Source organism: Megachile rotundata, chromosome 5 (assembly GCF_050947335.1).
Source record: "Megachile rotundata isolate GNS110a chromosome 5, iyMegRotu1, whole genome shotgun sequence".
NCBI classification, from domain to species: Eukaryota; Metazoa; Arthropoda; class Insecta; order Hymenoptera; family Megachilidae; genus Megachile; species Megachile rotundata.
In genome coordinates, this window is record NC_134987.1 from 5,936,771 (window position 1) to 5,950,897 (window position 14,127).

At 29.8% G+C, this 14,127-nt stretch overlaps 1 protein-coding gene across 3 annotated transcripts in view; it reads right to left on the bottom strand.

The window, feature by feature from the left end:
• wb (wing blister) overlaps window positions 1-14,127 on the bottom strand; it is a 303,585-nt gene that overhangs the window by 12,817 nt on the left and 276,641 nt on the right. For all 3 annotated transcript variants that reach the window (XM_012291696.2, XM_012291694.2, XM_012291698.2), the window contains 11 exons: window positions 13,454-13,617; window positions 12,938-13,072; window positions 11,969-12,224; window positions 10,878-11,046; window positions 9,268-9,489; window positions 6,293-6,546; window positions 6,084-6,195; window positions 5,079-5,223; window positions 3,906-4,218; window positions 2,732-2,892; window positions 1,579-1,717 (listed from right to left, as the gene is read on the bottom strand). In XM_012291696.2, the coding sequence (XP_012147086.2) occupies window positions 1,579-1,717; window positions 2,732-2,892; window positions 3,906-4,218; window positions 5,079-5,223; window positions 6,084-6,195; window positions 6,293-6,546; window positions 9,268-9,489; window positions 10,878-11,046; window positions 11,969-12,224; window positions 12,938-13,072; window positions 13,454-13,617 (2,070 nt within the window). The remainder of the gene's footprint in view (window positions 1-1,578; window positions 1,718-2,731; window positions 2,893-3,905; window positions 4,219-5,078; window positions 5,224-6,083; window positions 6,196-6,292; window positions 6,547-9,267; window positions 9,490-10,877; window positions 11,047-11,968; window positions 12,225-12,937; window positions 13,073-13,453; window positions 13,618-14,127) is intronic.

Below are 14,127 nucleotides of genomic sequence, written 5' to 3' on the forward strand. Positions count from 1 at the left end.
GAATTTGATGTCTAAAAAATTTCTAATCACATATGGACAATCAAGATCTTATATCAGTGGTTATAAAATAATAATTATACAATAATTATATCAGTGGTTTACTGTGAAAATTTTCTATTTAATATTTACAGAATTTTTTATTTAATATTATATTCAGTTGTAACCACATTTTGCAGTAATTATAACTATGATTCATTGCGAGAATTTTCTTTTTAATACTTAAAGAATTTTTCTCCTCATACATTCATTCAAGATTACTTCTCGCAATAATTTTAACGACGATCTATTGTAAACATTATTTTGTTAATATTTAAAAAATTTTGTACTAAATATTGTATGCAAACAAGATCACACTTTACAATAATTAAAATGCAGAATCGTTGTGAGAATTTTCTTTTTAATATTTATAGAATTTTTTTCTGATATTAATTTCAATCAATTGTACATCCTACACTAATTACAACGATGATTTATTGTGGGAATTTTCTTTTTAGCATTTGAAGAGTTCTCTTTGTTTTATGCTCAATTCAGACTCCATCTTGCAATAACTACAATTGCGAATGATCGCAAAGATTTTCTTTTTAATATTTATAGGATATTTTCCTGATATATTTAATCTAAACTACATCCTGCAATAATTATTACGTGAAATAATCGTGAGAATTTCCTTTTTAATATTTAAAGAATCTTTTTCCTAATATTATATTCAAGACTACCTCGTCCAATAATTACAACGGTAAATAACTGTGAGAATGTTCTGACAATATTACATTAGTAATAATGTATATCCTTAACAATTATTCTTAATAATGTATATTCTTGACAACTATTCTTAATAATGTATATTCTTAACAACTATTCTTGATAATATATATTCTTAACGATCATTCTTAATAATTATACATGATGTTAAACATGGTAGTACCTGGTCATCGAAGTAGAACCACGTACGAAAATATCTTCCATGGCTACAACATTATGTCATATACGGAAAATTGTCTTGGGTCACACAAAATTATTACTAAATACGTTGACAACGATATATACATAGTAATTTGTCACTATCGTGATAATAAATTGTGTGGATGATAAGCGATTAAGGGCTGCGCAAGCGTTTACGTTAGGCTCGAGTATCGATAGCGCGTCAGGTGAAATTTGAATATCACAGAAAATGTCTGCCTACTCAAAAGACTAGTTTACAACTCTCCAACCACAATATCTGAGTTGAAAAGAATTACAGATATTTGGGAAAATAATGAAGATATAAAGCATATGATGTATACAGAGCATGCCGGATGCTGTGACCAAAGCAAAGGGTAGAAATACAAGATATTAACATGTGTTAATAATGTTATGTAGTAGTGTATCATAGTAGCTAATAAATTATATAATTACAATTTGAACAGGACTTTTAATTTTACGGAAAACGTGTGAAATGCTGAAAATTTATAGTGGTAATTCGATGACCAGGAACTAGTCCCTGTATAATAGTTTACTGTACTACGTTAATTTTAAACAGTTTATAAACATAGGGTAATAAGAAATAATTGTTCCAATTACGATGAAGTATGTTTTTACCTTGTTATAAGTGTCATCAACAATATCTTTAGCTGCCTTTGCTGTGATATTTGCAGTTCTTATGCTATCGACGATATTCTTGTACGCTTGACTGGCTTTCAGGGGGCTAGCTGCGATATTTCTTGTCTCGGAAAACAGACTGCTCGGCAGAAACGCCAAGTTGCACTTTATCAAGTTATCGATCGTCAATTACATTAAGCAATATAGCGTATAATTAATTAACGATTATTGATTCGCGACTGGAACTGTTTTCGCGTTTTGTACAATAAAGACTTCCGCGTTATTTTATTAACTAGAATCGTACAAGGCGTCACAAAGTCGACCACACATTTTACATTAAGATTAAACAAGAATTTTATTATTGTATATTTAGTATTTTATAACATTTATTTATCTTATTTTGTTAATGTAAAATTTTACAAATGTTTAACAAATTTTGAGATTCAAACAAAGTCATCTAATGATTTTATTGAATTGACTAAATTTTAGGTTTCTGTTGACTATCGGGTTTAAATCGAGGTTCATTTAGTCTTGACAAGATAAGAATCAAAATTTCATCAGATTTACTGAAGATTTAGTCTGAATTCTACAAATTTTGTATTTAATACTGCTTTTCTTTTTCAAACGTGTGGTATAAGAGATACTTGATCATTCTCAGACGTTTGAGAGACCTTGTACATTATTTAAATTCCAATTCAGTTCTTTTTCAAAAAAATTTGAAAGAAATAATAAAATTATCTAAAGAGTAGTTACATTACATGAACAAATTTGTTTTTAGGTGTCTCTTGAACGAAACATTTGAATCTTGTTTTGAAAGTAAAAAGAACGCATCAAATTTTGAATATATACAAATTTTAATATTGATTGATTAATAATTTTGAATATTTATTTTGAAAAAAAAGGAAAAATGGTATATAGAACATTATAATTAAAGCGAATAGTACTATTACAGGACCAGTGCGAAATGTTTTCCAAATACTTTTCAAATAGTTAAGTTGTATTTATTTTGTGAAAAACAAATTAATTATTATAACTTGAGTTTTATTTTTAGTAATTACAATAATAATGTTACTTAACTATTTGAATGATATTAAACAGTGAAATTTTATATGATAACGCAATGAACAAAGAAAAATAACACGTTTTCTCTTACCTGACATACTGATCAACATAATTAGACAAATTTTTTGCGTGTTCGACCGCTGGCACCACATATTTATCCTCATATTCATGATTTAATCGATATAACAATCCTTCTTTCATGTTCAGTTTATCGAACCAGTACGTCAGTTTATTTTTCAATTCTGGAAGATCCTGCAATTTAGTTGAAATATTTAAGATCTCGTTTCTTGATCAAAAAATCTGTTAAATATACAAATTTGTTAGATATAGAAAACCTATTAAATATAAAAATCTTTTAAATATAAAAATTTCTTAAAAAATATTAATAAAGGTATATATTAATTCAACAAATATTACACAATTTTTTACAAAATGTTTCACCTCTTCTTGAATTAAAATGTTTTTTTAGAATTAAAATCCACAAACTATTGGCCACTTTTATATTAACTGATATCTTTTTATGCAACATATTTTTAAAAGTCACAAAAACTATATGCAGAAAATTAGTTTTCATATCTTTTCAATGTTCCAACAAAACGAGATATGGACAACAAATTATATCACTCTTGAGATTAGATAAATAGATACAAAATATTAATGAAGTCAATGAAGTATTTAAAGAAATAAAATATTAATGAGGCAATAACTGTTGAAAGTTCTTATCTGCAAACACATAATATTAAATATTAAAATTAATAGTATAATTGATGTATAATCATGATATTGGTCAAACTATTCATGAAACAGCTAAAACACTGTGATTAATGCATTGGTAAAATTATTCATGTTACAATAAAAATACTACCATTGATGATAAAATTCTACAATTAACGCACAATAAAACATTTATAAAATTACATATAACAGAGTAAAAATATGTAAGAAAGTATTCTTCCAAGGCAAAGTATTTTACACTGAAAGTATGACAAAATTTTTCTTACAAACAGCATTTTATTATTAACACTAAATCTATCAACTTATAAAGTAAAATTAATTATGAAATAGAAAAATAAGTAAACAAGATAAATAGAAGATAAATTAACATTCCTTCTCAATTTCCATAAAAATCATCACAGATTTCAGCAAAAGTATTTTAACAAATTTTAATAAAATTACGAATATACTTTAATAAACTTTGCAAAGTGAAGTTATCACTTTGACCGGTTTGATATTTTTAGTGTTAAATAAAGTTAAATAATATTCACCTGAATATTGTTTTGAATATCAATGATGAAACCACGCGTTTCGTCCGTCAATTTTTGCCCTTCATTGATAGATTCATTCACTTCATTTCGCAACATATCGATCTCACCGCAATGATTTCTAGCTTCCAAAAGTGTTTGATTAATGTTATTATATAAACCATCGTACGTGAACAACGTTTCCATGGTTTGTTCTATGATATTTCGCGTGTCGTTTAATTTCATCGAATAATTTTCTGCTTCTTCTTGCGCCATCGCCAATGGCTCCGTCGCATCGTACAACGAATTCAGCCAGTCAGTATAATCCGCGACTTCCCTATCATTATTTGTTAAATTAGTTATTTAAAATTATAGAATTCATTGTTATTTAAAATTAGAAGTTATAGTTACTTGGGGTTTCGGGAATTTGAGAATTTAGGATTTTGGAAAATTGGAGATTTGGGGATTTGAGGATTTGAGAATGTGGGATTTTGGGAATTTGGGAATTTGGGAAATGGGAATTTGAAAATTTGGGGTTTTGGGAATTTAGGATTTTGGAAAATTGGGAATTTGGGAAATTTGGGTATTTGGAAATTTGGAAAATTGGGGATTGGGGGATTTGAGGATTTGGGGATTTGGGGATTTGGGGATTTGGGGATTTGGGGATTTGGGGATTTGGGGATTTGGGGATTTGGGGATTTGGGGATTTGGGGATTTGGGGATTTGGGGATTTGGGGATTTGGGGATTTGGGGATTTGGGGATTTGGGGATTTGGGGATTTGGGGATTTGGGGATTTGGTGATCAGGAGTTGATGATTTAGGAATTTGGGAATTTGTGGATTTGGGGATATGAGGATTTGGGAATGTGGGGTTTTAGGAATTTGGGAATTTAGGATTTTGGAAAATTTGAAATTAGGGGAATTTGGGAAATTTGGGAAATTTGGAAAATTGGGGATTGGGGGATATGAGGATTTGGGGTTTTGGGGATTTGGGAATTTAAGAATTTGGGAAATGGAAATTTGGGAATTTGAGAATTTTAATCTCAAATAATCCGCGACTTCCCTATTATTATTTGTTAAATTAGTTATTTAAAATTATAGAATTCGTTGTTATTTAAAATTAGAAGTTATAGTTATTTCAAATTTATTAATATATATAAAAAAATACCGTAAACAAATTTTTAACACGAATACTAACTCGAGAAAGTTTTCTATCTCCATGGTTTTTTTCGTCAAGTTCACGCTTTTGATGCCGTTCAAAAGCATTTTTGCCATTTTTAAGGCTTTCTTTATTTCTATTCTCTTGTTGTCGTTGTTGTACTGAGTTAGCAACAACATTGTATCTGGAAATGTACAAGATTGTGTTTTTAGAATTAGTTTTTAAAAAAGAAGTATATAAGTAGCAATTGAAGAGTGAAAATAAATAAGACTGTACTAAAACAATATTTTTAGAAAAACCAATTCCTTTTGTTTAAAATAATGTTATTCGGTGACTAGATAAAATATTGTTCTTTATAAAAAGTATGAATAATTATAATTACAGTTTTGTTAACATTTAAAAAGAATATTGAATATCTTTTCTGTAAATAGAAATCAATTTTTAAGAAAATGGAATTTACAGTCTTTTTTATTTCCAATCAATTATAATATTAGTGACTGAATACTTTTATAATTTTTATTGAATATGGATTAATTTTATTCAATTTATTTTTACCGATTAATTTGGTTATGTGCAAACAAATCATGTTCCTTTTTAGTTATCATGTGCAAAATTGAATACTTAGATATTTATACATCTGAGTTATTTTTATGTTTGCATATTTATAACAACTATTTACAGTTGTCCAAAAATAATCCTAGGTGTTAATTCAATGGATATTTTTAGAATAAATAATAATTAAATAATATTAATTATTTTGTTACATTTGATACATCATAAGTTTGTAAAATAATTTGAAATATTAAAATTAAAAAAAATTATGAATATTGAAACTTTACGAAATAAAAATGATAGACATTAAATTTTTATAAAATAAAAATTTCACAAAATACAAGTTCTTCATATTAAAATTGCTTAAAAAAATACCCAGACACTAATTTCTGTTACATTTCTTCTTTCTTTTAAATGTTTTTCATTTTTGCGAAAATATTGCAATAAAATTCTAAAATCAAGTAAAATTGATAATTACAGTATTAAACGTACCGTCAATATATTTTTTCAAATTGTCCATTTCGATATTCGCACTAAATATATTGTTTTTTAAGTCGTTGCTTTTTGACTTCATAGTGACTCCAAATTTTATATATTCATTCGCCTGAAAAGTGCATTGTAGATTATATTTCATGTAATGATATTAATAACACAGTATTTCATGTGTTTTAAAGTATTTGTAAGTATAAATTATCACATACTGATTTGAGCAATGTTTCAGCGTATTTTTTAAGTATCCGATATTCGTTCCAGGGAACATTTTTCATTCTTTGCTTCAATTTATTTTGCATGTCGATTTCTTCCAAAAACGCGGTTGTATTCGAATCGATGTACGATAGATCTTCCCATGGGGGAGGAATGTAGCCATCCGCTATGTGAGATGTGCCATCCGCCAGTTCTTGCGAAAGTAGTTCCAAGGTGTCAAGTAATATACCCGTACAATTATCATTACATGCTGAAAAGAAGAAATTAAACAATTTATATACGGCGCAAATTTAGTTTTCATGAAGGAAATGGCAGCGAAGTCTTAGGTCCTTTTCCAGCTTGTAGCTTGTTTTTGAGTTTCCATCATTCTGAAGGGCTCATTTTAAAAGGAAAGTTTCAAGGAATATCACCATAATTTTTTTAAATTTAAACACTTTGCGTCCCTCATTGAAAAAAACAACAAAAATTTGTTTAAATTTTTCGACATTTTATAACAAATTTATGGAATTAAAAAAAATATTTTAAAATAGCCTATTCCTTTATGAATAAAACAAAAAAAATTTAGCTAAATCGATTGAGTAGTTTCTGAGACAAAAATTCGTAAGTGAAGCCTATTCTCGCAAAAATAAGCAAAAATTGTAAACTTTGAAGGCTTGCTATATTTTAACAAATTCGAAACCGGCAAAATGATGACCCCTCTCCCCTAATTTCACGGACTAATTTCATAGACTCTAACATATTTTGATTAGAGCAAATTCGCAGATGGTGACGTCTAAAAGTGATCGATTTGGCGTGGAATGACCCATTAATATTTAGACTAATTAGGATTATCCACAAATGGTTAAAAATTGATAATAGTTTTGTGTAAAATCAATTGCATTAATTGAATTAAATAGAAAATGTGGTGATCATCAGAGTCGCCGGTCAAGAAGAGTTCTGTTGTCGAAGTTGTTGATCAAGAAGAGTTCTATTTGTATTTGTGAACAAATGATTAATGTTTAAAGCTATCGTCGTTTGATCATATTCAATTTTATTTTAAAAACAAAATCGTTTACTATTCATTTTGCAATCAAACCTTAATTCAGGAACATGTATTAAAATTAAATTTAGAATCAATTCCAATAAAATGAATTGTTTTGAAAAATTATTAATTAATTGATTATTAAAATATAGGAAGACAATCCCTATAAAAATGGAACAAGTAGTGCTATTTCTCCAGCGATCAGAGTGAACTACACACTTTTGAAACTATAGTTTTATTATTTCCGATACAATGCCGCTAGATGGCGCAACGCGCGTCGTTTGCGGTGCAATTTAATTAATGTAGTTAATTTTATTAGTCTAATTGACTATAATCTGCATTGAATTACAACGGAGTGTAAGACAAATTCACTTCGAACTGTTTTGACTTTACCAAACTGTTATCAATTTTTTACCATGCGTGGCTAATTCTAATTAGCCTAAGGGTTGTGATGATCATCAGAGTCGTCGGTCAAGAAGAGTTCTGTTATCAAAGCCATCGGTCAAGAAAAGTTCTGACTCAAATTCTGAACAAATTGATTGATTGATTGATTCTTGTTGCGGGCGTCGACTACTGTGGTCATTAGCCCGATTCTGAACAAATGATCAATGTTTAAAGCAATCGTCGTTTAATTCAATGAAAAAAAAAATAAAATTAAGTTCAGCATCAATTTCAATAAAATTAGTTATTTTTGCGAAGTTATTAATTAAATGATTATAAAATATAGGAAGACAATCCCTGTTTTATATCTGTAGATAAAGGCAATTCACAATTAATTTTATAACATCATACCAAAATTCTTGCATTGTTAAATATTCTTTTAAAATAGTTAGTTAGGAATAAACTAACATAATTAACATAATCAAAGAATTATTGCGAAAAAAATGTTTGTGTTTTTCAAAATTAAACAAAACTACTGTGAATTATAAAAAGAAAATAACAGTATATATTTTAAAATGTTCGCAGGAAAAAACTATCCAAAGTGCTTTTAACTGTTCAAATTAATTACTTTTCTATAAATTACAATTTTTTTAAATCTTCTAGACATTATATCGCTACGATACTTCCATGCTTACAAATCAATCATCTTTAACTAACCATCTATTATTATACAGGGTATCTCACAATTAGTGTAAGTCCCTGAAATGAGAGGTAGTAGACGCAATTTTGAATAAGATTTCCCTTTGCAAAAGTGGGGTTTGAAGCTTCGTTTTTAAATTATTAAGGAAAAACAAGGACCAACCAGAGCGCGAGGATTATGCATGCGTAGACACGAGAGCGACAGCTTCGAGCCTAAAAAAATGTAATTCCTTAATATAAATAACTTGGAAATTACGGAGTGTGGAGTTATGGCGCGTGGAATTATGGTGCGTAGAACTTTCGACGCGTGCAAATTACGGAGCGTTGAATTATGGCGCGTGGAAATACAGCGTGTGGAAACTACGGACTGAAAAATTATATTTCTTATTAATTCAAAAACGAAGCTTCAAACTCCATTTTTGCATAGGGAAATCTTATTCAGAATCGCGTCAGGGACCTACACTAGTTGTGACACACCCTATATATCAGTATCATTATATGTATATTACTAACATCCTTATATACAGTCTTCGTCACTTTACGATACTTTCGTAACTTTAAGCTTCACTCCCAAATACCATACACGTATTTATACAAGTACAGTATATGTACTACTTCCCATGACAAAAAATCCAATTTTCCATTTTCCAAATAGACCACTTTACACGTAGCAATATAATAACTCCTTCTTTAATTGAATCTATCATAATCGTACATAGAAAGAACACAGAAATCGAATAGATAGAAAGAGGGAGAATATAGAGAGAGCTGTTCTTACAGCCCACCATAATAAATAAGAAAGGAAGCAATCTGTTCGTCAGCAGCTTAGTATGGCATAATATGAGGCATGAGTCGTGTTTTGCTACTTACATGTGCAGACATTGTTGATATAAACGTGGCGATAGGCGGTACATTCAGAACAGTCTCGCCCGGTAGATCCAGGTTTACATCTGCATTGTCCCGTTTCCATGTCGCACTCGTCACTTAAGCTTCCAGCGGAATTACAATTACATGGCATACATTTGCCATCAGGAAGGTGTGGAAGACCGTAATATCCAGGTGAGCATTGCTCGCATCTTCTGCCGGTGTAGCCTGCGAAAACAGATATGCACCTTGTGTAGTGATTTCTGACGGAAATGAATAACAAGATTAGGGAAGCGGTGGGTTCTTGTGGGAATAAGTGAATGTTTGGATAATCAATAGTATATGAATATTAATGTTGTTAGATTATTTATAAAGGGCGAAAGAGTTTTATTTTTTGAGGTATTGTTATGTTTATATTATGTCAAGGATGGTGGAGCAAAGTTTCCTTTAGTGTGGAATTTAGAAATTTGAGAATTTGGGGATTAGGTAACTTGCAAATTCAGGGATTTGAAAATACTGAATTTGGAAATTTGGGGTTTTAGGAATTTGGAAATCTGGGAAATGGGAATTTGGGGTTTTGGAAATTTGGAAATTTGGGAAATGGGAATTTCAGAATTCGGAAATTTGGAAATTTGAGAAATTTGGGAATTTGGGAATTTAGGATTTTGGGAATTTGGGGAATTTGGGGAATTTGGGAAATTTGGAAAATTTGGGAATTTGGGAATTTGGGAGATGGGAATTTGAGAATTTGGGGTTTTGGGAATTTGGGAATTTAGGATTTTGGAAAATTGGGAATTTGGGAAATTTGGGGATTTGGAAATTTGGAAAATTGAGGATTTGGAGATTTGGAAACTTGAAAAGTTGGAAATTTGAGGATTTCCGGATTTGGGGATTTGGGGATTAGGGTATTTGGGGATTTGGGAATTTAGAAATTTGGTGATTTGGGGATTTGGGGATTTGGAGGTTTGAGGATTGGGGAATTTCGGAATATCAGGAGTTGGGGATTAGGAATTTGGGAATTTGTGGGTTTGGGGATTTGGGGATTTGAGGATTTGGGAATTTGGGGTTTTGGGAATTTAGGAATTTGGGAATTTGAAAATTTGTAAGTTTGAGAATTTTAATAATTCAGATATTTGGAAAATTGAAATTTTGAAAATTTGGAAATACGAATATTTGGAGATTTAGGAATGTACAATTTCGGAAACTTGGAAATTAGAATTTCTGGAAAATAGAAAATATCAGTTCTCATAATTTCAGAATTCGGATATTTCGAGGCTAGGTAGTTTGGAAACCCGGAAATTTTTAAATTTTTTAATATTAAAATTCGAATATTAGAATTTGGTTGATTTGATAATTTTAAAGTTTGAGTAATTACAAATTTAATAATGTTAAAGTATTTTAAAAAATAAAAAATTTGAAATTTTTAAATTCTGAAAGATTAAAAATCTTGAAATTAACAAATTAGAAAATTGCAAAATTTGAAGAATGTACGAACAGAAAATATTAATTTAGGAATATTAATTTTCCTAAGTGTTAATATAAAAATGCTGAACACAATTTTTCTTTTATAATTAGCACATATGTATAGAAATGTATAATAAATTGCAAATACTAACCAGGTTTACAGACGCAAATTGCTTCCGTATTGGCGAGGACCATGCAAGTATTCGAAAATCTTTTATCCGTTTGAGGACAAGGGCAAGGTTTGCAACCAAAATCTGGATGGCCGTAAAAACTGTCTGCGCAGACATCACACCTTGGTCCTGCGGTGTTTCCACGACAATTCTAAAACAAGCAATCATCATGTATGACAAACGGCACAATTTCATATTGATACATAAGTACATAAATGTGTCAGATATTATTATGTTAAAAATCATTTTTTATTAATAACAACGTTCTTGAAGTTGCATTATGTTTTCCTAATCCCTTCATAATTTCGAATTTGAAATAAAAATTTCAAATAGGATAACATTTTTATCCTTCACATAATATTATTATATTATCAAGTTCTGTTGTTTCAAAATTATGAAACTATGTATTTTTGAGTCTGCAGACAAAATGTCTGCGAATTGAATATGTATTTAAAATTTAGGGTACCTGCTGTAAACATCTAGGTAGAAAAATAAGATGTACAGGTTTTAAAGTCGTTCCAAACGATTAAACGTCTCTGAAACTATCGAAAACGATACCAAAGACGATTATTGTTGATATCACGACGACTAACGTCAATGACGACCAAGTATTGTCGTCAACGATGAGTTATAGAGCTTTTAACGTGCTTCCAGTCGATTCTATGTGTGAAAAATTATCGAAAACGATACCAAACGGTTTTTTATCGATTCGACGATCGATGTCGATGACGACAGGTTCCTGTCGTCAGATCGCCGGCAAAATCTATACAGCAAATTTAGGGTGACTTACGAGTCTACCCTCAAAATTTCAAGCCAGAAGCTCCAAAATGGTCTGAAGCGTACAAATAAACAAGCAGATGAACGAACAAATGCAGATCGAATCGTCACAGAAGCTTCACAACGTTCAGCAACCAGGGTAACTTACCAAACGTACACTCTTTCATTTATGAAATTCTGCCATCTTATAGAGAATATTCAATTGAACATTTTTATACTCCATTTTGTAGGTAACACTTGGGCAGTCCTTCTAGTTACAATCTTATAATGTTGATAAAACAAATTGTCCTTTTTACCAAACAGTATCCTGTTTCTCTATCACAGATCTCGGATCTTCCGTTGCATTGACACCGTCTTGCTTCACCGACGAGATCGATAACGATGGTCGATGTAACGGTTGTGTTCTTGTACCACCTATAGTAGCCGATACTTGGATCCTGACAGGATGTGCTGTTGTATTCTGCAGGACACTTGCAGATTTCTATCCCCGTTGCGAGAGGTGGTGTGTGTGTGGGTGCTAGAACCGCTGCGTCTAGAGTCGCTTCGAGTAAACTGTAATTGCCAGAAAGAATAATGAAATCATTAGAAATACAATTGTGAGAGATTTTTTATAATTGTGAATGAGACTTGCTGCTGAAACTACCACATGACAATTAAATGTTTAATAGTAACAGCATGATGAGAGGTTAAAGTTAAAATATAAATTTCTTTATTTAGTGACAGAATAATTTAAGTTGTTCAATTTGTATAATATTATTACTTTACATGTACTGTTTAAGTACATCATTTAAATTGTATAATATTATATAATATAATTGAGATTATACAGTATATTATTTACTATACATCAAAAATATATAATATAATATTGTACAAAGTAAATAATATTATACAAATTATTATATAATTATTATCATCCATTCATAAAATATAATATAATACAATAATAATTAAATATAAGACATTATATTGGTATAATATACTTTTATTATACCTATACATACTATACGATAATTAGAAATAAAACACCAACAGTAATAATTACTAATTAATAATTATTATTGTGTATTGATTAGTTGACCAATACTCGGTTTCTTCAGATTCAATGAAGTAAGTTTAATTTCGATAATTAATAACTCTATTTTTAGAATAAATTTAATAATTAATAACTATATTTTTAGAATACATCTAATAACTAATAATTATATTTTTTAAATCCTTAATTGTTACATCTCTAAAATAATAAAATGAATATAAGTGCTTACGTTGTTCTTGTAAACTCAGCATTGTCAGAAGCTTTCACGAGAATGTATTGCAAATTTTGCAAAGCGACCATAAGAACCTCCCTCGTGACTTTGTAATCAGGTCTATTTTGTAATTGCCATAAGGACTCGTGAAATCTAGAACAAAAAACTAGTGTTATTTCATTTATTTAAAAAGGAAGGGAATGGATTGACGTCTTGGCATGAAGATTTGAAGATCTGAGAATTTAACAGTCTGAAAATTTAGATATTCGAGATTTGGAAATTTTAGATATTAAAATTTGAAAGTTTACATATTCGAGATTTGGAATTTTGCGATATTGAAATTTAAAATTTTGGGACCTGCATATTTAAAAATTTCGTAATTTAAAGATCAGAAAATTTGTAAGACTTTAAAAATCGAAAAAGTTTTGCGACTTCTCCTTTTCCCCATTTCCCCTTGTGGCAATATAATAAGTAGTAATCAAAAGCCGGTCCACCTTAGCCAAAACTTCAAATTACGTCACTAAGAAAAATTACCTGACTTCGTAATGATTGGTTTTGACAGGCAAAGGTAGATAATATTCCAAGACAATTCTATAATTTCCTTGCAATTGTACCACCGGATACTGCAGAGTTGATCTCAAAGGTATACCACCTTCTGTAGAAGTTGTAAACCTCAAGAATCCTCCATAGGAAATTACCTTAAATAAACGTATTCAAATAAGTAAATTTATATAAGTACATTTTTGTTTTTTTTTTACGTCTATTTGAGAATTTCGGGATTAGGCAATTTGCAAATTTAGGGATTTGGGAATTTGGGAATTTGGGGTTTTAGGGTTTTGGGAATCTGGAAATTTGGAAAATTTGGGAATTTGGGAATTTGGGAATTTGGAACATGGGAATTTGAAAATTTGGGGTTTTGGGAATTTGGGGAATTTGGGAATTTGGAAAATGGGAATTTGAGAATTTGGGGTTTTGGGAATTTGGGGTTTTGGGAATTTGGGAATTTGGGAATTTGGGAATTTGGGAAATTTGAGAATTTAGGATTTTGGAAAATTGGGAATTTGGGAATTTGGAAATTTGGAAACTTGAAAAGTTGGAAATTTGAGGATTTGGGAATTTGGGAAATTTGAGAATTTAGGATTTTGGAAAATTGGGAATTTGGGAATTTGGAAATTTGGAAACTTGAAAAGTTGGAAATTTGAGGATTT